Genomic DNA, 26,475 nt, shown 5'->3' on the forward strand with positions numbered 1-26,475 from the left:
GTTTATCAACAAACGGCTAATGTTTATATGCAAGAAAAAAAAAAGTACTGAATATGATTTTCTCAGAAATCAGTTACCTTCTTTGTTGCAGATGCTCTGTAATCTGAGGAAGATTTAACTTTATTGCTATTCCACTGTAGAATGATCTGCCTGATAATAAGTACATTAAGCAACCCAATCAGAAATGTGATTATAAAGATTATGAAAAAGATTCTGAAGTAGCTTGGGTCAGAGAAGCATTCTGCAATAAAAAGGAAAAGAAAAATGTGAAGTTTAAAATATTAATCAGGACCATCCATTAAACAAGTTTGAATTTAACATGGTACATTAATTTAGCACAACTTCACTAAATCCAATTTCTACAATAACTGATGACTTTACTTATAAAATATTAAATGAAGAAGGAATAATTATTCAGACTGACATATGAAATCTGTTTTAATATTGTTTTATCAGGAGGAAAAAATAAACAATTAGAAAGATCCAGATGGCCCTTTTTAAAAAAATCGTTAATGTTATAGTAACACTGAGAGGGTCCAACTAAAAATCAGGAGTCTATTGTATTAGGCACCATAAAACAAATAGTAAAAACAGTCTGTGCATCAGATACCTTATCGTTTAAACAGCTACAATAGAGAAAGGGTGGCAGGTAAAACCCAGACTTGTGATTTTCCCTGCTATTCAGGACCAAAGTCAGAAATAAAACCCAGCTCTCCTGACTCCCAGTCCAGTGCCCTATCCTCTCAACCAGGGGTTTCCAACCTTTTTTCATGGGGGGGCCACATGGCAATTTTTTATATGTTCCGGGGACCAAACATAAAATTGCCCCAAACCATGATCCCTGCCCCTACACTTAGGCCCCTCTCAGCCCCAAACCAGCCCCAGCACACAGCCTTGGACCTCCTGTAGCCCCAAACCAGCCCCAGCCTTAAATGCCCCATAACCCCAAACCGCCCCCTGAACATTGTGGCAAGGGCACCTCCCTGTCACACTGAGGCTGTGTCTACACGTGCCCCAAACTTCGAAATGGCCATGCAAATGGCCATTTCGAAGTTTACTAATGAAGCACTGAAATGCATATTCAGCGCTTCATTAGCATGCGGGCGGCAGCCGCGCTTCGAAATTGACGCTCCTTGCCGCCACGCGGCGCGTCCAGACGGGGCTCCTTTTCGAAAGGACGCCGCCTACTTCGAAGTCCCCTTATTCCCACGAGCTCTGAAAATTGTGGATACTGGGGTACTTAACAATTTTTTTTTTGACGAGGGTACTTCATAAAAAAAATTGAGAAACACTGGAATAGAACTCAGTTTACTTGATTTAATGGCTGGCAGGAGGGATCTGGCCATTACATCAATTAAATTGAGTCCTATTCTCTCAGGCTGTGTCTACACGTGCCCCAAACTTCGAAATGGCCATGCAAATGGCCATTTCGAAGTTTACTAATGAAGCGCTGAAATGCATATTCAGCGCTTCATTAGCATGCGGGCGGCAGCCGCGCTTCGAAATTGACGCTCCTTGCCGCTGCGCGGCGCGTCCAGACGGGGCTCCTTTTCGAAAGGACGCCGCCTACTTCGAAGTCCCCTGGGAGCCCCGTCTGGACGCGCCGCGCGGCGGCAAGGAGCGTCAATTTCGAAGCGCGGCTGCCGCCCGCATGCTAATGAAGCGCTGAATATGCATTTCAGCGCTTCATTAGTAAACTTCCCATGGGAATAAGGGGACTTCGAAGTAGGCGGTGTCCTTTCGAAAAGGAGCCCCGTCTGGACGCGCCGCGCGGCGGCAAGGAGCGTCAATTTCGAAGCGCGGCTGCCGCCCGCATGCTAATGAAGCGCTGAATATGCATTTCAGCGCTTCATTAGTAAACTTCGAAATGGCCATTTGCGAGCAGCTGCAACCGGAGGAGAAAAAGGAGCAGGCCAGACCAGACCCAGGAGGGCGAGGGGACCACAGAATGGTCAAGTCAGGAGAGGGACCTCACCATAGTCATCCCCTCCTGCTCCTCCAGCTGGGCAACCGGGAGCCGGACATCCCCGGACATCACCAAGGGACCCTCTGGTACGTACAGGGAGGGGCACACACCTGCTCCACAGGTTGGGGGCGACGCAACGGCTAGTCGCCCTCACGAAGGGCCGGTGGTCCCGGTCCGCACACAGGCCACCCCCCACATGAGATGCAGCACCCCACGGTGGCGCACCAGCGATGCCCCGCACCCACCCTCAGTTGACAGCACTGCAAGCTGCACAGGGGTGGTGGCCAGACAGTGCTAGACAGTGCCTGGGGCCTGCACACCACAGGCCGGGAAGGGCCATCTGCATGAGAGACCCCTGGATGAAGCTCGTGGGGGGTGGGTTGGTGCCCCCAGGGGCTCAGTGTCCTCTGTGGGTGCGGGACCCCATGGGGTGGGCTCGGGTGGGTGGGCCACAGCCTGGTCCCCTCTGTCCAGGGCACATTACTGACATGCTCTCCTCCTCTCCACACAGCCGCACCATCCATGGGCCGGGACAGCCCTGCGATGTCCCTCATCCCCGAGAGCCCCCCTGCAGCCCTCAGAGGTGCCCGGACGCCGCCCCAGGCAGCATGCCATTGGGGCCATGGCCGGGGGCCCCCGCCGGGCTGAGGAGGACCCAGCCAGCCAGCACCAGGCCGAGGTGGCTGAGCAGCACCTGCGGCTCGCCCAGGTTGACATGGAGTGGAGGAGGGCAGCCTGGGAGAGGCTGCTGACCGCCCTGGAGGGCATTGGCCACAGCCTCTGGGACCATATGGCCACTGTTGTCTGCCTCCTGGTCCCCCCAGCAGCTCCCCCCGGCTGAGCCTGCCCCCTCCATCCCCACTGAGCCTGCCCCCTCCGCCCCCACTGAGACCGCCCCCTCCACACCCACCAGGCCCACTTGCCGGCAATACCTGACAGTGCTACCTGCACCCTCTCCTCCCCGCTGGGGACCCCGCACCCAGGGAGGCAGGGGGTCCAGGGGCTGATGGGTCTCACGGCCCACCACCCCTGCCCTGGAATGAGTGCCTCGCCCTCTCCAAATTAGGTTCCCCCTGTACATATTTACCAACGAAAACAGTATAGATAAACGTTTCTTTTATTGTTCACCACTCTGTGCTGTGCTCCTCACAGGGACAGTGGTGGTGGATGTGCAGGTGTGGTGCTGGTGGGTGTGGGGATGGCGGGGATGGTGGTGGCGGATGTGCATGGGATGTGGGTGTGCATGCAGGTCAGAGGTAGCCATTGGAAAAGGCCTGTCTGAGGGCTTCCCAGATGTGGTGGCTGTCCCGGTGGGCCTCACGGATGGGGGCAGTGCTTGGCTGCTCATAGCTGGCGCCGGCCGGAGGACCCCCCCGGGGACATAGGTGTCCCTCTTTCCCTCCATGATGTTGTGAAGGATGCAACAGGCATCCACCACCTGGGGCACGTTGAGGACCCCGACATCCAGCCGCGTGAGGAGGCACCTCCACCACCCCTTTAGGCACCCAAAGGCCCGCTCCACCACGTGGCGGGCATGGTTGAAGTGCTCATTGAATGCCTCCAGGGTGGGGTCGAGGTGTCCCGTGTACAGCCTCATGAACCACGGCTGCAGGGGGTGCGCCACATCTGCCACAGTGCAGAGCGGCATGGTGATGTCCTCCGTCACTGGGATCTCCCACTGGGGGACGAAGGTGCCGGCCTCCATGTGCCGGTGAGGCTGGAGTTCCGAAAGGCCCAGGCATCGTGGGTGCGGCCAGCCCAGCCACATAGATGTCGGTGAGCCAGCCCCTTGTATCCACCAGGGCCTGGAGCACCACCGAATGGTAGCCCTTCCTGTCGACGTACTGGCTGCCACTGTGTGGTGGGGTATAGAGGGGGATGCATGTGGCATCTGAAGTGTCGATGCAGTTTGGAAAGCCCAGGTCCTGAAAGTCGGAGACGGTGTTGTCCAGATCCCCCAGGCGGACGACCCTATGGAGCAGCATTGCGTTGATGGCTCTGACGACCTGCGGGGCGGAAGGGGGACATGTGCTCTAGTGCGGGTGTGGCGGCCATGGCCCCCCACCTCAGGCCCATTCTGCCCCCCTCCCATCCAGCCCTTGCCCCGTCCAGACCCCTGCACCCCACCCAGCCAGCCTCTGCCCCATCTGGACACTTGCAGCAGAGGGTTCCCCTTGCCCCAGCTCCCCCACCCACCTGGCCCCACCTTACCTCCTTAAGTACAGCTCTGACAGTGGCCTTGCCCATCCCAAACTGCTGTCGCACGGAGCAGTAGGAGTCTGGGGTGGCCAGCTTCAAGATGGCGATTGTGACCCCTTTCTCCAGGGTGAGCGCTGGCCGCATGCAGGTGTCCTGGTGCCGGAGTGCAGGGGCGAGCCAGTGGCAGATCTCATCAAAGATATGCCTTGACATGAGGAAGTTCCTCAGCCACCTTTCCTCGCCCCACTCCCCTAGCACCACGCGTTCCCACCAGTCGGTGCTGCTGGGGTGGGTCCAGAGGCATCAGGGCACCCAGGGGGGCACCTGGCAGTGCCCTGGGTGGGGGAGCTCCATGGCCCCAGGGGGACCGCCCAGCCACCCGATGAGATTGTACGCAGATGCAGCGATGGTGCACAGCACTGCCAGCGGGGCGTCCATGATGAGGGCGTCCTCCTGCAGGAGCTGTCGCTGGGCCTCCATCGTGGGCACGAGTGGGTTCTGCCAGGCCGAGAAAGGCTGGGCAGCACTTGGCTTGTGCAGAGGGGAGGGCAGAGGGTGGGGCCCTTTAAAGGAGGCAGCTGGCTGCGGCCCCGGAAGGATTTGTCAGCTGTGGGACCCCATCTGCGGCGTTTCCTGCCTCCCTTCTTTCGAAAGAGGACTTGGAGCCGTGTGGACGCTCTCTTTCGAAAGACCTTGATGGCACTTTGAAAGAGCAGATTTAAGTGCCAATCTGAAAAATGGCAGCGGGTGCTCCCGTTTGATGGCTGCTATTTTGACCGCTGAACTTCGATTTTCACCCTTTCAAAAGGGCACCCACGTGTAGACACAGCTTATCAGGCAGGATTCATGACTGGAGACAACGTCTCAAGAATCCGGGAAATCTGATTTAGTTCTGCTTTCCAGTCACATTTCCTGTTATTATTTATCTTTCATTTCCCCTGAAGCAAAACAACTTTTTTCAAACAATCACAATCTTCTCTTGAAGAAGAATATAAATATAAGCTAAGTAAAGCAAGGAATGTTGTTACAGAAACCTCTGTGTATCAGTGCTTGTTAAACACACTTTTCATATGAACATTTAAGCAGGATGATATCAGGTAGTATTCTGTTACAAAATAACAGGTCAAGACATACTATGGCTACGTCTACACGTGCAGCCAACATCGAAATAGCTTATTTCGATGTTGCGACATCGAAATAGGCTATTTCGATGAATAACGTCTACACGTCCTCCAGGGCCGGCAACGTCAATGTTCAACTTCGACGTTGCTCAGCCCAACATCGAAATAGGCGCAGCGAGGGAACGTCTACACGTCAAAGTAGCACACATCGAAATAGGGATGCCAGGCACAGCTGCAGACAGGGTCACAGGGCGGACTCAACAGCAAGCCGCTCCCTTAAAGGGCCCCTCCCAGACACAGTTGCACTAAACAACACAAGATACACAGAGCTGACAACTGGTTGCAGACCCTGTGCCTGCAGCATAGATCCCCAGCTGCCGCAGAAGCAGCCAGAAGCCCTGGGCTAAGGGCTGCTGCCCATGGTGACCACAGAGCCCTGCAGGGGCTGGAGAGAGAGCATCTCTCAACCCCCCAGCTGATGGCCGCCATGGAGGACCCAGCAATTTCGACGTTGCGGGACGCGGATCGTCTACACTGTCCCTACTTCGACGTTGAACATTGAAGTAGGGCGCTATTCCTATCTCCTCATGAGGTTAGCGACTTCGACGTCTCACCACCTAACGTCGAAGTTAACTTCGAAATAGCGCCCGACACGTGTAGACGCGACGGGCGCTATTTCGAAGTTGGTGCCGCTACTTCGAAGTAGCGTGCACGTGTAGATGCAGCCTATATGTTGTAGGGTTGAGGAAGGCCTATGGTGAGGGCCGAGTGAAGACTTTCTTACAATTATTAACTAATTATTAACTGATAACTAACGGGAACATTCACCCCTATGCAGAGGGCCTATACAAAATCCTGTATACAACTTATACTCAGTTTCAAAGAATTAAATAGTTCTTATGGGATGTCTAGCATGGTGTGTGGTCCTCTATGGTGGGGTGAATTTCACTATGAATTCTGATTGTTTTCACACTTTAATAAAAGTGATTAGGCAAAACTAGGATTTTACATACCTGATGTTGGATCAATATAATGCACCATATAAGCACATGATGTTTTGCACAGGTCACGTGTCATTTGTGATGCATTGTTAGAATGATGGCACTGAAAACAATCCCTGAAAATAAATAAATAAATATAGCATTTCACCACCGCTAAAATGTCACTGCATTTTCTTTAACCAGATAATCAACAGAATAATTATAGGGTGCAAATAACAATCTCTTGCTGCTAGAAAAATACTGAAGCATTTGTTTATTAGCTTTGAGAAATGCTGTCTCTTTTGTGCAATATTTTAATCCATTGTTACTTGCAGTAGTGTTGTAGCCGAGTTGGTTCCAGGACATTAGAAAGACTGGGGGTGGATGTGATATATTTTGTTGGACTAATTTCTGTTCTTGAAAGAGATAAGTTTTCAAGCTGCACTGTGAAGTGACCAGACAAAGATCTCTGGTCCAATAAAAGATATTATGTCACTCACCTTGACTGTCTACTACAACATTTTTCAAAATTATTTAGTGAAAAGTAGTGCAGTAAAATTGATGCTGGCTCAAAGTCACCCTCCTTAATGCTGTACTATACCTTTCATGATATACATCTAAGCAGTCGCAGCACAGAATCTACTGTGTGGAATCTTTAGCTTTGAGATCCACAAACTCAACATGAGCTATTAAAATAAAGCGTTATTTTCCTTCATGCATCATTACTAGTAACATTGATCCTGCTGTCTCCCTGCTCCCTCTTACACCATGGCTGGGTCTACACGTGCCCCTTCCTTTCGAAAAGGGCATGTTAATGAGCAGGTTCAAATATGCTAATGAGGTGCTGCAATGAATATGCAGTGCCTCATTATCATTGCAGCGCCTCATTAGCATAATGGCAGCCACGGCGATTTGAAAGTGCGGCTTTTCGAATCGCGCGCCACCCGTGGAGACGGGACCTTCCGAAAAGACCGCCCCCCCCCCAGTTTTCGAAAGCCCTTCTTCCGATCACCAGATAGGAAGAAGGGCTTTCAAAAACTGGGGGGGGTCCTTTCGGAAGGTCCCATCTCCACGGGTGGCATGTGATTCGAAAAGCCGCACTTTCAAATCGCCGTGGCTGCCATTATGCTAATGAGGCGCTGCAATGATAATGAGGCGCTGCATATTCATTGCAGCGCCTCATTAACATATTTCAAACCTGCTCATTAACATGCCCCTTTCGAAAGGAAGGGGCATGTGTAGACCCAGCCCATATTTTCATAATTCAATGGAATGCACAGGAATTATGAAAGGGAAGCATTTAGCCTTGGAAATAGAATTGTTCTGATGATACATTAAGAAGAATGAACATGAGCACCTTCTCTGTACAGGGTTGGGTCTCAAGTGCTTACACAAATAAAGTAGCAAACAACTTTCTGTTGTCACCAAATGTCAAAAGAACTGACTAAATACCAACAGGGAGTAAAGCAGTGCCATTTTTACTAGAGGCTGAACCTGTTGTAGAGAGATGTAGTTACCGGTGTGGTGTCTGGTGTCTGTTCTGCTCCCTGCTGTGTTGATAACCTTTGGCTGTGTGTGTATTTCCTTCTCAGAATGCCAGTGCTTGCTCTGCACAGTTAGCCCACACCACAGACTTCTGAGAGCCCCCAGTAACCACAAATCAAGTGAGATACAAAGTAACTGGAGCCCGGTTTATTGTCAACAGCACATGGGATCTAGTTTTCTGGACATTTAGGCGTCCAGAATTTACATTAGTACTTGCACACATCATGACAATGGACTCGGCACTATCCAGTGGGCAAGACCACCCAACTGTTCCCCAGGCTGGACGATGCGGTCCCAGTGACATGCCCAGGTACCAACAAGATATGTGTCTATGACATATCCCAGGTGCAACCCCTAACTGTAATAAGATGACACCCTTATTGTAACTAGATACTACTCATTACTTTGTAGATAGTGGTACCATCAAAACACTATCCATCATGCTGTCATCCCGATCCTATACTGAACCTGAGTCGGAATGTCTCCATTGTCTCTGGTACCAAGCAAGATGTTCTGTTTCACTTTCCTGGAATGTTCATGTACCTGGTCTGTGCTAGGTGCTAGCCACATGTTATTCTGCAATATAAGCAGCCCTTGCCAAATACCTGCGAGCAGAACTCACAGCTTTGCTTTTTGCTTTAGCTTTTCTATATGTTAACCCCTTATGCTGTTCCACCCTAGACTTTACACCACGCCTGATTGTCAGGCCCTCTCACTACTACACCTCTTTAGTCCAGAAAACTCAGGACCTGACTGGTGCTGAACCAGAGAATTTGCCGAACCATAGAAGGTTAATACAGGTTGAATCTCTCTAATCCAGAACTCTCTCATCCCGCAAACTCTGTAATCCAGCATAATTTTAGTTAGCCAGACAACCACTTATCATGGGTTCTTCCAAGTTTCCCATGCTCCCCTAAAGTTTGTTTACAGACACCAGTCCTGGTTCTCAATGTTCTGTGCAGTTATTGGCTGTGTCTACACGTGCCCCAAACTTCGAAATGGCCATGCAAATGGCCATTTCGAAGTTTACTAATGAAGCGCTGAAATGCATATTCAGAGCTTCATTAGCATGCGGGAGGCAGCCGCGCTTCGAAATTGACGCTCCTTGCCGCCGCGCGGCGCGTCCAGACAGGACTCCTTTTCGAAAGGACGCTGCCTACTTCGAAGTCCCCTTATTCCCATGAGGTCATGGGAATAAGGGGACTTCGAAGTAGGAGGCATCCTTTCGAAAAGGAGCCCCATCTGGATGCGCCGCGCGGCGGCAAGGAGCGTCAATTTCGAAGCGTGGCTGCCGCCCGCATGCTAATGAAGCGCTGAATATGCATTTCAGCGCTTCATTAGTAAACTTCGAAATGGCCATTTGCATGGCCATTTCGAAGTTTGGGGCACGTGTAGACACAGCCATTTAGCTGTAATTTACTCCTAAATGTCTTCTAAGAACCCAGTAAGCAGTGGAAGTGTTGGCAATGTGCTAGAAAATATTGACCTCCCATCATCCAGTAAATTCTCTCTTCCAGCACCAATTGGGTCCCCAGGGTGCTGAATGAGACAGCTTCAACCTGTACTGTCTAGTGGCATTACCAAGGCTTCCACAGCTTATTAGGCTCTTAAGAAGGCAATTCAGGATAAATTAGAAGTAAATAACAGCATAGAACTTTGAGAGCCAAGACTGGTGGCGGTAAACAATCTTTATAGGACTGTGGGAAACTTGGTCACACCCATGATAAGTGAACATCTGACTAACTAAAATCATGCTAGACCACAGATGTTACCAGACCAGAAAATGCCAGACTAGAAAGGTTCAACTTGTAGTACTTTCTGAATAAAACTGAACTTTAAATGACTACAAAAGAGAAACATTATTAATGCAAAATGCAATTGAGTTTTTAAATTGAGATTGATTTTTCATAGGCATGGGCTCTAACTCCCTTTGAATTGCAATGAACCTAACCCAGATATTCTATTTTCCTATCATTCTGCTAAGTCTTATAATTCATTGCTTAAGTGTCTGCAGAAAGATACAATATTTGAGGAGCAGCTGTTGGAAGAAGCATGCCTGAGAGATTGGCAAAAGCCTTCAGGAGCATATACTCCTTACTATGATTTTTGAATGGGTGGACAATGCACTCACTTTTGTTAGCCAAGTTCTGCAAGTTAGCAAGGAGTGAGACACAAAGCTAAAGGCTGGCATAACAATATTACTCAGAGATGTAAAAACTCTGCACCCCTGAATCAAGTAGTTATCTGATGTAAGTCCCTGCATAGACAGCACTAAGTTGACAGAAGAATTCTTTTGTCAACTGACCTACCACTTCTCAGGGAGGTAGACTATGCATACTGATGGGAAAATCTCTCTTGTCAGTGTAGCACCTACACCAAAGTGCTGCAGTGGTGCAGATGCAGCAATGCAGCTGTATTGCTGTAGTATTTTGACTGTAGACGAGCCCTTTCTCTCCAGGTCCAGTCTTCCTTATCCTCTTTGGGGGCGAAAACACAAGGTCAGGGAATGTGACTAGTCCTTCTGAAAAGGTAAACATGGCAACAGGACTGACCTCTTTCTACATCTTTACACATAAAAGCAGAACTAGGCACCTTGAAAAAGAAGCTTTCTAAGCAAGCCTGAATTTGGCGATCTATTCAGTACCTTTTAAATCCAAGCTATATATATTTTTAATACTAGATTTGGTCAGGACTACATCACATGGTCAAAGGAGCTTGGACATCATGGTACTGGAAGTGAGAACTCAGATGGCACTCTTCGTCTTCAAACTTGTGTGCAGCATGAGCTTGCTGCACATTGGGCATTCCTATTCAATCTCCAATGTGGTCGTATCCTTAAAAAGGGCGAGACATTAGCACCTTTTGAAATATCAAACGGTACAAAGCAAGGATGTATCCTTGCTCCTTTCCTGTTCAACATCTACTTGGCAATGATGATTTTAGTTGCTTTTAATGACTTCACATTGGGCAGTCCTTTTCAGTTCTGAACAGAGGGCAGTATTTTTCAATCTCCAGAGACTTCAGGCTTGCACTAAAATGGTTACTACAACAAGCACATTCTTGTAACAGGTGAACAGGTACAGAGCAACTTGCATGCACCTTTGGTCTAAGCATTGGCATATGATTGACAACTTCATCACACAAGAAAGAGATCTTTCTGATGTCAAGTTGACTGGTGCAATGCATGGCAATGGCTCCTAGTCTGACCATTACATGGTATGCAGTGTTATCTCCAAGAACCTTTGTCCACCAAAACGTCATCATTCTGCTGTATGCCGGAAAAAGACAGCTGTAGGTAAACTTCAAATACCTGAGACACAAGTGCTATTTCAACACATTATTGGTTCTTCCTTAGTCATCAGCAATGAAGGTCCAGAATGGCCACCCACTATTGAGGATGACTGGATTAACATAAAACAGACAGAACTGCTGTTGAGATTCTCAGTGTCCAAAAACACAGGCACAAGAACTGGTTTGACAACAAGGACAGAGACGCCCAAGTTCTTCTTGATAAGATACATGTGACACATGTGGCTTTGATCAATGATAAAGAGAATTGCTCCAGGAAATCAAAACATATTCGAGCTAATCAGGAGGCACAAATCAAATTACAGCAAATGAAAGAGGAGTCGTGGAAATATCAAGCAGTTGAACTCCAAGATAAGGCTAATAGACATGGTCTTAAAGCATTCTATGACAGGCTGAAGGCAGTCTATGGGCCACTCATTACCAGCTGTACACCAGTGCACTCTGCTAATGGCCTCACTTTGATCACAGATAGTGCTAAAATCCTTGACCACTGGGCTGAACATTTTCATAAAGTATTGAATCAGGCCTCAACTTTGACAGCAGCATTCTTGAAGAGATTCCTCAGTGGGCTAATGATTTACAGCTGGTCATCCCACCAACTCTTGATGAGGTACAAAAAGCCATTGAGCAGATGAAATCTGGAAAGGCACCTGGCAGTGATGCAATTCCATCAGAAATTTTCAAAGCTTCTGGTGGCCAGCTGATGTACCTTCTCACCCATTTATTTTGTGCCATTTTGGAGAAAGAGCTAGTCCCCCCAGGACTTCAAAGCTGCTGCCCTGACTGTACATATATACAAGCGAAAAGGTAACTTTGCATGTTGTGATAATCATCAGGGCATCTCTCTGCTCTCTATAGCTGGAAAGATCCTGGCCTGCATCCTTTACAACTGGCTTTTGCTACATGTGTTCAAAAATGGCATAATTCCTGAAAGCCAGTGCAGATTTCTTGCTGGTCAAAGCACTGCTGACATGATATTTACAGCCAGACAGATACAAGAGAAATGTAGACAGCAACACAGGACTTCTGTGATTTTCATTGACTTGACCAAGGCATTGTATAATATGTGGAGATACACATCTTGTATAACTGGAAGGGACCTTGGGAGACCATCAAGTCCAGTCTCCTGTCCTCTTGGCAGGACCAAGCACCATCCTTGACAGATTTTTTTTAAACCTATTTGTTCCAGACTGCTAAATGGCTTCCTCAAGGATGGAACTCAGCTATGGGTTTATCAGGCCAATGCTCAAACCACAGAGCTATCCCTTCCCCCGGTTAGACACAGTCAACAGAAACAGGATCTGGAAAATAAAAAGGGCAAACTGGCTCGCCTGAAAAATTTATCAACATTTTTTGTTTTTTTCATGATGGCATGCTTGACCGCATCCTTAAAAATGGACAGACATTAGCACACTGGGCATTCCTATTCAATTCCAAACAGATGGCAGTATTTTCAATCTCCAGAGACTTCAGGCTTGCACTAAATGGTTACTACAACAATCTGTGACCTTCTGTTTGCTGAGAACTGTGCATTGTTGGCTTATTCAGTGAAGGATGCTCAGGAGCTTTCTGATCACTTTGTTACTTCTGCTCATCGCTTTGGACTCACTGTGAGCCTTTAGGAGACAGAAATTATGCCTCAACCTCTCTGAAATGAGCCCAGCTCTCCAGTGATCACTGTTGCTGATACAGTCCTTAAGGCTGTTGACACTCGCAAGCGTACTGTCCTTCAGCAAAAATGTGGATCATGACATATCTGGTCGATTAGCCAACACCTTTGGAAAATTGACCAAATGCCTATGGAATGACCATGGTATTAAATTATATACTAAGGTGGCAGTTTATCAGGAAGTTGTCCTGCTGTACGGCGTGCAGTCATGGACAATATATCACTGCCATGTTTTGAAACCTGATCAGTTCCACATTCACTCTCTGAGGAAGATGGGCCATGTGAATTGGTGGGACAAAATGCCTAACATGGAGGTTCTTAAGCTGTGTGGTTTCATGGGCATGGAAGCAATGCTTATGAACAAACTGTTTCACTTGACTGGTCATGTTAGGAGGATGGATGATACAAAGATACCAAAGATGGTCTTCTATGGCCAACTTGCTCATGGAGAGTGCTCTAACAGTGGTCAGTATAAGCGCTATAAAGACATCTTAAAGGCCAATGTGAAGTCATGCAGCATATCTCCCAGTGATATGGAAACTCTAGTTCAGGACCGATTGTCCTGGTGACAAACCACTGTACAGGCTCTTGACTGCTTTGAGGGTCAGTATATCCAGGTAGCCCAGGAAAAGCATAAGATATGAAAAGATGTACAACACCTGAAGCTGGTGGATTTTTTTTTTTGACATCTGTAATTGGCTCTGCTGATCAGGGATTGGTTTCGGCACTCACCAAAGGCATCACAGAAGATGAAATCTGTAGATAGATGGCTTAGTCCAAGACATCGAAGTGCTGCAGTGGTGCAGATGCAGCAGTATTGCTGCAGTATTTTGACTACAGATAAGCCCTTTCTCTCCAGGTTCAGTCTTCCTTATCCTCTTTGGGGAGGGAACACAAGGTCAGGGATTGTGACTAGTCCCTCTACAAAGGTAAACATGGCAACAAGAGTGATCTCTTTCTATCTTTTTGCACATGAAAGCAGAACTAGTCACCTTTAATATCTCTTTAAAACTCGAAGGGGCACTTTACCCTCAGCTACTATAGATTATGCATTTAGAACCAAGCACAATGAATATAGTAGCTTCCTTTAATACTCTCTTCCCAAAACAATAGCTGTCCCTTAACCACTTATGAATAGCTGTGTTTTCATTGGTAGGAAGGTTATTTTTTATGTTGTAAGCTCTCTGATAAACAATAGTGATCTGTGTAGCAGATACCACTTTCAGACCACCTCTAAATTATTCCAGGTTAGGAATAATGCAGTGGGCAATGATTCCAATTAATGCAACACCTTTTTTTTTTCTTAATTTGTAGTAAGTTTCAGTGCATTGCATGTGGATCTGGGCTTGTTGGCATGAATAACTCAGGTGCAAATGAACAATACAGTCTGAGCCTCAAGTCAAGACTCAAAGCTTCATAGTTAAGTAAAATTAGAGAGAGTGAAATTCTAATGAATTCAGCATGTGAGTGGGGATATTCGTGAGCGAAAGATATAAAATGAAAAATGAAAATTAAGTATGAGAAACATACCTGTTTTCTTCACAGGCACTGTTGCAAGTAGGGCAATATTCACACAAACGGCCAAAGCTCCTAGGATCAGTGCACTCGCATTTTCCACATACACATGCTCCTCTTCCACTGCAAATCTGGCCTTTGGAATTTATGCACTGTTTTGTTGACAGTGATGAACACTGACAGCGATCACCTTCCCAGCCACGGAAACATTTACATTTCCCAGATTCACATTCACCATTGCCTGCAACAGCAGATAGTCTTCAGTACATAAGTGTTGAGTTAAATTCCCACCTGCCTTAGGCTTGGTCTGCACTAGGCAGGTAAGTTGATTGCAGATATGCAATTCTAGCTACGGCAATTGCATAGCTAAAGTCAACTTACGTGGGCCTCCTCACTAAGGAAGGTCAGCTGGAGAGTTTCTCCAGCTGACTGCCCTTACTCTTTGCAACAGCGAGGCGTACAGGGGTTGACTGCTGACCCCTGATAGGTCGATTTCATGTGTCTCCACCAGGTGTGTGAAACTGAACTCCAGAAGATCTACCCTGAGCGGGTTGATCTTCCCAGTAATGTAGATGTTAGTAAATGAACATCTTGGCCACAGCACATGCAAAATCCTTTACATTCTCTAGATTTCCCAGAGTCAGAAATAACTAGATGTAAATTTAGAAAGAAGTGTGAAATCCCCAATGAAGTTGAGAACAGACAATGTCAATAAGAAGTTGCCGTTATTTCATGTATGCCACCTTGGCTTTCCCTTATTTAAAAAGGGTTCATGGGTATGCTAGATATTTAGTTTACTTAATAACTCACTAAGGAAGGCCTTTTCAGTGGTCCATTTCCAGTCCATGCAAGTGGCTTACTTAGACGGCTGTTAGAGGGAGATGTCTTTTTCTATGATCACTCACAAAATAAAGTATTTGGCATGAACTGTCAATGTATCTGTAATCTGATCAGTTGTCCTATTTGCATGGTGCAGAGGAATAAACTAGATTACCTCTCGAGATCATTTACAGTCTTATGATTCTATAGTCACCTGCTAAAATAATGAAAAGGCAAATGGCATTGTGATCATTTATGAATTAAAGGTGGATGTCTCAATATTCATTTAGAAGTATTTAATGTTTTACAATTTTGGATGTAGCTTTAAGTTTTATTGCAATATTTCTTTCACCTACCATGATACATATCTCCTTTAAAAAAAAACTCTGAACATAAGCAGTAACAATATTTTCATCATAAAACATTAATTCTGTAATTTTCTAATCTGGTCTCATATGAAAGCAGATAGAGTTAAAATGTGGAAATCTATAAAGGAGATAGTCTTGAGGGATGAAAAATTCATTTAAGTGCTTTAATGAAAAATAATTTGATTTGGCCAAGCTCTAAAGGTTTGAAAAATTATTTATGAATGGTGGTTTGTTTTTGTTTTTAAGGACAGGACTACAACAAACATTTCTTAATGTTCTAAATGAAAGAGGGCTATATCTAATTTAGAACTACAGTAACAAAAACAGCAAAGCATAATAAGCTTTGCTTCATTCAATGGGAATTTAAGCATACTTTCGCAAGGAGTCAAGGGCTATACTGAAGCCATTAACTCCTGTTAAAGTTTTCTCTGTGAAACTGCAGGAGCCTGAGGCAGCTACAAACATGTGCAGGCACATGTTTTCCATGTTTAAGAACACTTTTATAGTTTAGTTGGGAGTGTTGAACCTTCCTTTTCTCCCCGCCCACTCAACCCAAATGTGAGCAAAGATACATTTAAACTTTGCATTTTCTTGGGGTGGAGGAAGATGACTGTAGGCGTACATATTGTATTCTAATATATAAAGCATATGTTAAGAGACCAGTAAAGTTGAAAATTTAGACAGTCAAAAAATCATGAAAAGTCAAAAGTAAATCTTAGCTCCCTCCTCTTGTGCATTACACTACAGTAAACATTTAAGTGGTCAGTGTTATTTTCTTTTCACCTGAGCAAAGTTTTCTTCATAGTTACTGTAACGAACTGAGAAACTGTATTTTTATGTATATATTATAAGCATTTTCTCAGTCTGTTTTGTACTGCTGCCTAAGAAAACGCACACAATTATACCAAAGGAGGCTGTAAAGAGGCTGTTACAGAAATGAACAGGAAAGGTAAAACACTGAAGCAGTCATCCTGTCAGGCACCGTGGTTATCTTACACTGAATGAATATAATGGATTGGCCGTCCAGCTACCAAGAGAAGTTACCTGGCTGGCTCTCTCCAGATTAAGATGTTTTACTCTTCCCAAGACTAAGCCTGGGACCAAAGGAGATGCCTAGATAAAAGATCAAAAGACCATGAAAAGCTAAGAAGGGTGTGTTTTTGAAGGCAGGGGCGTCAGCTGGGTGCAGTGACCCCGTGGCGTCAGGGAAAAGCTGGCAGGTTTGAGGCCTCTGGTGAAGAAAGCTCTACTTGGTTCTCCCAACTCTACTTCTCTATGCACTCTCTCTCTTTTGGGCAAAATAAAACATGCTTTGGTTTCAAGAAACTCCTATACAATTGCAAATGTAAGCTGTCACAGGCACCAGAGAAAAAGATCTTGCAAATGCTGAGTTTACTGGACCCGCTAGCATGGCTGGCAAACAGGAAGTACATAGAAACCCAGCTGGTGAGTGGCTGGATTGCAAGCCCTCATCCCAAAGAGGAGTGGATGCCTGACATTGGAAAGGGGTACACTCTTGAGGGACTGGAAAATGGTCTTATTAGGCAGTGTACTCAGCAGCAGCAACAGTTGCAGTAGTGCCAAACCAGAATAAATCTAAATTTACACCACTGTACCTGTGACTTAAGTTTGATCCTCAGTGCACAGATTGGGCAGCACACAAAAAAGTGAAATTAAATACATGGATGCACTTTGTTGAACAGCAAGGATTAAAAAATAACAGAGTAAGTTATCTGAAAATAAAATAAAATTCTAAATTATATTTCCAACGAGAAAAAGAAAAAACCTTTGGCTGACAGATAATAATGGTACTGGGCACTGTCTGTCTTTTTGCTTCTGTTGTAATAGTGTATTGGCATGTGTGTCACATTCCTCCATCAAGCACAATTTTCCTTTTCACACTTTGATGTGAACGGGATTTCACCTAAAGAATGGAATGAAGGCCTTAGGTATCAAATCAGGAGTTCATTTGTTTTCATGCTTCTCATATGGTCATGTTTCTGGCTTAGGTATTCCGAGGCACTTTAGTATGTCTATTAGCATATGAAGTTGAAGTTCAACCTAAGGTCTGATGGCATTAGTTTGGGATGACTTGTAATTTTACTGTGCTATGCTATTGCATCTTCTTCTGAATCCATATAATGGTTACACAATCAAATGCAGAAAGATCTTGCGAGGGGTTGGTTGTGTTCTCATAGACTCAAATGTAGAAGCTCCTTCTCTTCTTTTATAGAACTAGCTTATCATTGATACTAACATTATGATCTCCAGAAAAACCATTATAGTTTAGTTTTGAAATTCCTGTATCTGGAGTTTGTACAGGGTCAGGGCTTTGCTTGAGACAACTCGAGAGCTGGGGAAATTTTGAGACCCCTGTAGTTAACAGAGGATGTCAGTCAGTGTTTGACAACCATATTCATTATTGTTAGACTACATAGTGCATATAAACACATGACTCAGCAAAAACATATCTAAAGTCTGTAGCTTACCAGCACACAGGTTTCCAAGGTAATATGGGCAAGAAAAATCATCCATTTCACAGTATTTGCCATACACTTTGCCCAGTTTGGTTTTGTGACAGAGACATTTTCCACTTATGCAGTCACCTTGCCCACTGCAGATGGGCTGGTCTGGGTGCAATTTACATCTCTCAGAAGGAAACATATCTTCATTAGAACTACAGTTAGTGTCTTCACAATGGGTGTTTTCACCATCGAGGAAAGTTTCTTCAGCACATATTCTTTTGTGCCTTGCACTGTCCTCACAATTACAGGCACAGTTTTTATATATATTAATTATGGTGGTTTCATTGAAACCAATAGGTTTGATCATCACATACTTTCTTCCTCCAGTGGTACCACATCCTTTCATTGCAACTGATACATTAAATAGCACCTATGAGAAAAACAAATACTGCATTTATAAGGTAGTAATTATTTCTTGTAAATGGTTTCAACATTCCATCATAAATGAAACATGAAATCGTACCACTTGTAATACTTACCAAGCAATAAGACTGAAGACACGGCAGCAATTGAGGAATACACGATATTTTTGTAATGACAAAAGTAACAAGCACAATGAAACTAAATCATTCAACATGAACAACAACCTACATTTCATGTTGGAAAGGCACTGTACCTGATTTGCAAAAGGCAGATTTAAACAAAGGAATACAGAATTAGCAAAGATTCTATCTCTAATTTCTGACAGTGGTAGAATTTTCCTTGTCTTATTATGAGAGACTCTAGAAGCTTTGATCATAAGCAGGACTCTGCAGAGCAAGGCACCGTGTTGAAACATCCCCAACAGGAAGACTTTACAACTTATGTATCAACCTTTCAGAGCAGCCTACTGTCAGTGAATTAACGCATTGGCAAACTTTGTGTCACTTCTATTTATGTCTTAAAGAATTTGAACAACATATATGTGCCTATTGCACTGAAAAGCCTGGAACACCATTTACACTGTTTGACATTTCACCAACACTAGCCTAGCAAATTAAAAAATATTAAATATTTGAAGGTTCGTTATGCAATCTGAATGATAGCATGTGTATGTTTCCTTTGGAGACATGATGTGGCTTTTCTGACTTTTGCATGAATACCCTGGATTAAGCCATGTATACCATGGCTACATGAGGACCACATACACTTAGTTTCCAATAAGCAAAATAGGATATCACTGTGACCCTTAGCAGTGTGTATTGCTGGCAGCTTAATGAGTGCATGGATGGTTCTTCCCTTCATGACTTATAAATGAACAAGGTGGGAGTAGGGGAGGACTGTAGACTGTACAGTGAGATTTTTCTGGCTGTCATATTACAACTGCTACCAGTTCACAGAATCAGGGACTTATTTAACCTTCTTCTACTAGATAAAAAAACAGCTGGAGAAGAATGATGGACAAGACCTTCCACTAAGAAACCTTCAACAATATATCCCCACTACTTTCTAGGGAAAGACTGCGCCACAACTCCCTGACTCCCTGGTTCTTATAGAAATTAAATAAAAATACTAGAAGCAGCCTGAAGTCTGAGCACATGATACTTCCAATTCTCACCCTGTGGTACACAGACGGCGACAAAAACTCTCAGTGGGTATCCAGCTTCCAGGAGCGGGGCAGGAAGAGGACAGGCTAATCCAGAACACAGAATTGTAGAGCATGAAACACAGTAGTAGTAGTAGTAGTAGTCACTTCTGCAGAGACACTTTTTTATTTTTGATCCTTCTGCCATAGGATGCCCATTTACTCTGACATGGCAGCCCACTGATGAATTAGCACCCAGGACTTTTGGAAGCTTTGAAGGGAGCAAATACTGTCCCAGGGATTTGGTCAACTGACTTTCGAAACTTTTACATTTGGTGCTTGTCTTTTTCATCAGCCTATGAAGGGAACCAGGCACGGGGGCCTCTTCTGAAAATCTGCTCAGTTTGCTGATTGGAAAGGGAACACATCTTTCTGTTTATATTCCTGCTTTTGATGAACACAGACAGATCAAAGGGGTGCCTTAAAAAAGAGTAGAAGAGAAGAAGAAAGAAGGAAATGTTTTACATTATTCTTCCCCAGTGTAATGAGGTAATTAACTAGGTCTGCACATTTCCAAATTAGAGCCCAGATATAGCAAAAACGTAAGAAAACGACTATTGTACTTACATAAGAAGTTTGGACTAAGTACAAGAAACTAAAGCTGCTTGTTTCTCTTTTTCTTCTCTCTGCCCACCTCTCTGACCCCCAGCTGGAGAAAGCCAACCTCTGCTTGGCAGTTACCTCTATCTTGGGACCAGACTGACGAAAGCCTCAGCACTGGTTTGTACATGAGCAACAGAGAAGAAAGGCTGTCTTCTAAGCAGCAGGACATGGTACATTGTCTGTCTCCTGTGATTTTTTTTTTTGGTGCATGATCATAAAATCCTGGGCTAACACTGTGCAACATTTAAAGGAGTAACATGATATTAGGACACAAAATGACTACTATCAACGTTAGACTAGCTGAGGTGCCTATACCTGGAAGAGATCACAAGATCTTCCAGAGCAAAGAACAGTTGTATGCTTGGAAGGAGGAGAAAGGAATGAGGAGAGTGCAATGAGAGGAATGTGAGAATTAAGGAAAAGCGTTCTCCAAGTAAACAAATACCGAAAGGAAGATTTACTGTTAAGAAGTTAACCTCTTGAAGGCTGATTTTCAACTGCTGCTAGTTTTTATGACCACATTTATTCTTTTAAAAAGTGGCTTTTTAAAGTAGAAAGAAACAAATAAACATTTGGTTTTCTGTTCATCAGATAAGAGAACTAACTTCAACTATATTGCCTATGGCAGTCATAGGTGGGAACATTGTTCTTAAAGAAAAAAGGTAGCAAACCATCTGGAACTAGCCATGCAAGCAAAACCCACACAAGTATAAAATGCAGTGTAATTTCTAAATTTCATGCAGCAAATCCACTGATTTGTTGCTTCATACCTACAGAGACGTGAGTGACATTAGCTAAGCTATGTAGACCTCCTTGATCTGCCACTCCAAAAGGCACATGACTTTTCTTAGTGAGCTAAGTACATTAATTTGCTAATCTGAACAATGAGATAAAAGTATAAATGCATTTCCAAATCAAACCAATTACACCCACTAGAAGACAAGTCACGTGGGCATACATACCCTTTAACCTGATTTGTACATTATACAAATTATTCTGGGCATGTGCAGAAGACATATTTTTAAAACAAAGAAATTAAAAAAAAAAAAAGCCCCAAGCCATGGCCAATCAGTTTTCAGTCTGCCTCTAACAATGTTTCTCCTCTACTTACACACTTCTTAGGCTCTTCATCTGAAGAAACTTTTCATATAAAACATGAGCGCACTCAATGGTAGGCTCTGGGGAACAGTCCTCATAAATAGTCTTTATGGTTGACAACAATCCTTTGAGCCATGATATCAGTGAGAAAAAAACCATTAGTTTTTGATTTCAAATAAGGTTCAGGAAAAAATAATGTCAATGAGGCTGCAATGAGTAACTGTGGAGATGGAATTCATATGCAAATTTGACAGCACCAGAATGGGTGTGAATAGGGACTGGCTCTCCAAATACAATAAATAATTTTTCACCACTGGTGTTGTCACCTACTTATCCACATCCACTATGACTAAATTAGCTCTCATGTAACACTCCCATTTTTGTATCCCTACTATCTGTTTATTTTTCTCTCACTTCACGCACTAGATGAAGTGAGTCGCGAGTCATGAACACTTATTCTATAATAAAATTGTTAGTCTTTAACCCTTGCTGCTTTTGTCAAGGAGAATGTGGAGAGTTCATGGCCAAGCACACAGTAATCTACTTGCAGTCCTAAAAAAGTCCTAGAAGATACCATACAACTGAAATCTATTACATGAAAAATGTAATAAATATCTAATTTCTTTTGAAATTGAAAAATTCAACATACTTCTTCATTATAAGCTACATCTTTGCATCCTTCCATTCCTGTTTTCTTACTTCCATCAGGACAGATTGCAGTTATGTTGACATGTAGATCTTGGATCTGGTTATCCACCTGAATCTTCACTTCAGAAATTAGTTTCTGTAATATAAAAAAAATTTAGTTACATTACATTTCAACATGTAATATGAATTAGTGTCTAAAACATGAGCATGCTTGACTGAGTAGAGTTAACTGAATCGAACAATTTGTCTGAATAAAAGAATGAATTAAAGCATCATTTTCCACATAAACTCAATTGCATTCCAAATGAATACAATTCATTAGTGAATAATCCAGAAAAACAGCAACTGACCTAACCTCTCTGTAACTGTTGTTCTTTGAGATATGTTGCCCATGTCCACTACAACATAGGTGGGCACATGCTGTGTGCACTGTCACCAGAATATTTTTCCCTAGTGGTATCCATTGGGTTGACTCTTGTGCTCCCTGACGTGGCACTTTCACAGTGCCATATATTGGCCCCTACTGGCCCATCACCTCATCAGTTCCTTCTTGTAACTCCAGCAGAGGGATAGGTGGGCAAGTTGTCAAATGGACATGAGCAACATATCTTCAATAACAGTTATGGAAAGGGTGCCCTCCTCCCATTTGAGTGCTTGCTCACGTTCATTCCAATGTAGGTGATTCCTAAGCAATCAATTAGCTGGTGGGATTGGAGCTCCGCTGAGACATAGGCTGGAGGACTTCCTTACCAAATGTTGCGTCATTTCTGATCTGCCGAATAATGGCATAGTGTGATGTGAATGTGCGGACTAAAAATCCAGGTCATCACCTTGCAGATATCCAGGATCAGAACCTGAGCCATAAATTCTACTGGAGAGGCTTGTCACTTGTGGAGAGTGCTGTCAAGCAGAGAGGTGGCACGTACAGAAGGAAGGAGGGTTGAAGAAAACAGTATACAGCAGTTCTGGGGTGAGGGCCCAGATTTCGGAAACTCTTCTAGCCTAAATAAAGGCTACCACAAAGACAGTCTTCTGAGACAAGTAGAAAAAGGGGCATGTTATTAGCTGTAACTGTGGCCTTATTGGTCATGACTGCATCATGATGAGGTTCCAAGGAGGCAGAGCTTGGCGCCCATGTTGATACAAATGCTTTAAGTCCTTCCAGAATCAGGCACAGACTGAGTTTGAAAATATAGACAAGCCATTCACCACTATGGAAGGCTAAGATCTCAGCTGAGTGAGTCATAATGGATGATACCACAAGGCACTCCTTCTACAAATGCAAGGGGTAATCCAGGATAATGGGCAGTGGGCTCCCAAAAGTAGGGCCTTTCTCTTCAGTGACCACAATGTAAACCTCTTGCACTTAATCAAATGTGCTGTTCTAGCTGACTGCCTATTGATACCCATAGGAAAGGCTTGCACTAACGTGGAGCAAGTCCTGTTCTGCTTCACTCATCCATGGAGCTTACAGGCCATCAAGTGCAGGGATCAAGCCAGGCAGCACCACAAAGGTGACAAGCATGTCTATGTCTACTAGCCATGCCAGTGCTATAAAGGATTATGTGTGCCTTGCCCCTCTTTACATTGAGCAACACCTTGTGGATGAGTGGCCTGGGAGGAAAGGCACAAAGAAAATTCGCTCCCCAGCAAAGGAAAAAAGCATTTCAAGAGTGAGCCTGGTCTGTGCCCCAGGTCTGAGCAGAGTTGGGAGCACTTCCTGTTAAATCTGATCACAAACACATCCACCTAAGGAAACCGTCACTTCCAGAAAACCTCTTCTTCTTGGTGGTCACTCGATAGCAAGTAGGATGTCTTCACGTCACTTCTATTTGTGAGCTCATTGATGGCTGATCAGCCTGATTCTGGACCCACAGGTCTTATCACAAAAGGGGCAGGTGTTGGTAGCTGGTGGAGGGGCTGGGGTAGTTTCTTCCACTCTTTTAAGCTGCTCTGAAAAGCCACATTCCAGATGTCTGGTCAGATGGTCCACTTGTGATGATTAGTGAAGGGTCTGCTCAGGAGGTCTGCCAGTCTGTTCTGACTGCCTAGTAGTTGAGAGGCTTTCAGGTGAATGGAGTGAACTGTGCAATACTCCCATATCCTCAGCACTTCCTGGCATAAGGGAGAAGAGTGAGCCTCCCTTTGCTTGTTTGTGTGAAATATTATAGTTGTGACACACATTGGCCCTGTAGGTTGTGACAGGATGCCAGACAGGCTAGGTGCACTGCTCTTAATTTTCTGTCATTGACATGGGTATGTCCCTCTATTGTCATGAGGGACTCTTAGTGGGCTCCCCATCCCATGTCCAAAGCATTGAAAGGGTGAGCCTTGTGAAGAGGATACCCCCACACAACATATCTCTGTCCAGCAACCATTGGAGAGTGAGCGCTACTGGTGAGGGAAGAGTGATTGATTACCTTGCCCGACAAGTGATGACTGGATCATCCAAAGCCAGCCATGCTCGGAGACACTACAGTCAGAGCAGTGCATACGGCATCACATAGATATGAGATGTCATATGTTCCACAAACCTCAGGAATTTCCATGACATAGTGGGGGTAGAGGATTTCTGGCTATATCTGATCTCATTGATGGCACTAAAGCAGTTCTCCGGCAAGAGGCTCTGGCTTAGCTCCAGTTCAGACCTCCTGTGAACTCCATCCTTTCAATAAAAGAGAAAGTCTACTTGTGCTCATTTATCAGGAGACCCAGGTTCCTGGCAGTGGATTATATGAGATGCACATGCACTTCTACCACATCTCTCAGACATCGATGTTGAAGGGGCATAAGCTGTGTATGCTTCCTCCCTTGTTCCAACACTGATGTAAGTCCAACCTCTGCTGCTGAAGAGGCTAGTAGAATCAGCCCATAGGTTGGGGCTTGTAATGATTATGAGCTGGAGTCACTGTCTGAAGTCCTAATGACTTAAGAGTCTATTGGAATCCTTCAGATTATGAAGATGGGCATCCATCTGATCTGAAAAGAAGCTTCCCTCAAATGGCAGCTCTTTGCTGGACTGCTTGAGGGAGTCCAGAGGACTGGAGCCAAGAGCTCAGTTGTGTTACTACAGCTGTGGGTATGGCACAGGCTGCTGCACCTCAGTATGAATGCAAACTCTTATGTGCACTCTGTTGGTAAAAATTCCTTGAACTTCAACATGGCAGACCATGAATGAAAGCTGTAATGATTTTGCACCTTGATGCTTCAAAATACTCAATTGGAGGCTCCTTCCCACCTCCCTGTTCCGAGAAGACCTTTCTCCTCAGCAGGTTTCCTGGCCTCCTTTGCAGCAGCCACAAGCGGGAAACCCAATGGGGGATGGGTATATAGGTACTTATAACCACTCGGGGCACAGAGTATCTTAGTTCCACTTCTCAGCTGTGAGTTGAAGAGATACGGGTGTTTACTGTGAAGCCCTGATGGGCTACAGAATGCTATAATTTAAAGACAGAGCCACTCTAGCTGGATATGAATGTGTCAATATGTCCACCAGGACGGGAGATGACTCCCCTGTCTCCCTCACTTATATATTCAGTTCTAAACCAAATGACACAAGAGAGCCCACTGTGTGGATGCTATTGACATGCCAGCAACTGCCATGTTGGGAGAATACGATGACAACACTTGAAATGTCATCTCAGCCCGCACATGTTCCACGGTTGGTGGTTCCCTTGTGGGGCTATCCTCGGCCTCTTCCACTTCTAACCTCAGAACTGAACCCCTCTCTGAAGAGGAGGATGGAGGCACCCTCACCTCCGAGGATGTCGAATGGGACTGACCTGCATGGGAGGATCAGTAGGGCTGTGCTGCCCACGGAGTTCATAGTAGTTACTACAGTAGCATCTGCTACTGGGCAGATGGCCACAGTAGCTGAGCCAATCCCTAGGTCATGGGCACAGAACACAAAAGGTTTGACTCTTCATAAGGTATAAAACACTGCCAGCAACTTCAAACCTGAGGATAGGCTCCTGAGTGACCATGCAGTGCTGTGCTCATCAGTGCCTCGTAGTGGAGCTGCACTGAGGAGCAGTTCCTCAATGGAAATCTGCTCCGGAAATGTGATCGGCCCCTCAACGAGCAGCAGTGCGGGGTTGGTACAAGTGCCAGGATTCTGACGAACGTAAGGACGGCAATTAGTACTGGGACTGCAATCAGCACAGAGCAGAGCCTCTAAAGGACAAGCGAGATGTCAGGCAGTGTCTTGCCACCATAGTCAGCTTGCCAGCACAGGTACTGGTCTCTGCAGGACAGGTTCCTATGGTACCAAGGCTGCCCCAAATGGGCCTCTTCTCAGAGAAAGTCCTGGAAGGGATAGAAGGCCTCTCACTACCTCACGTGCCTCTGGAATATTTGGCGTAGCCAAAGGCTGATGCACCTCAATGCGGTGGGAAGTCCATCCAAGCTGGACTTAATGGATCTCTTCCCAGGGCTGGAGTCAATGTTCCAGGCTCTTCGCTGCCCATGTGAGAGCTGCCCAGCACAGAGGTCTCCGTCTGTGGCTTTTCTCTGTGGAGACAGTCCCCAGTCCTGCTTCTTTGCCCTT

General features: G+C 45.1%; 1 protein-coding gene across 2 annotated transcripts in view; it reads right to left on the bottom strand.

Moving 5' to 3' along the window:
• ITGB8 (integrin subunit beta 8) overlaps nucleotides 1-26,475 on the bottom strand; it is a 91,900-nt gene that overhangs the window by 6,131 nt on the left and 59,294 nt on the right. For both annotated transcript variants that reach the window (XM_074984650.1, XM_074984649.1), the window contains 5 exons: nucleotides 21,931-22,065; nucleotides 17,981-18,386; nucleotides 14,320-14,545; nucleotides 6,300-6,403; nucleotides 78-241 (listed from right to left, as the gene is read on the bottom strand). In XM_074984650.1, the coding sequence (XP_074840751.1) occupies nucleotides 78-241; nucleotides 6,300-6,403; nucleotides 14,320-14,545; nucleotides 17,981-18,386; nucleotides 21,931-22,065 (1,035 nt within the window). The remainder of the gene's footprint in view (nucleotides 1-77; nucleotides 242-6,299; nucleotides 6,404-14,319; nucleotides 14,546-17,980; nucleotides 18,387-21,930; nucleotides 22,066-26,475) is intronic.

Source organism: Carettochelys insculpta, chromosome 2, assembly GCF_033958435.1.
Source record: "Carettochelys insculpta isolate YL-2023 chromosome 2, ASM3395843v1, whole genome shotgun sequence".
In the NCBI taxonomy this organism is placed as follows: domain Eukaryota; kingdom Metazoa; phylum Chordata; order Testudines; family Carettochelyidae; genus Carettochelys; species Carettochelys insculpta.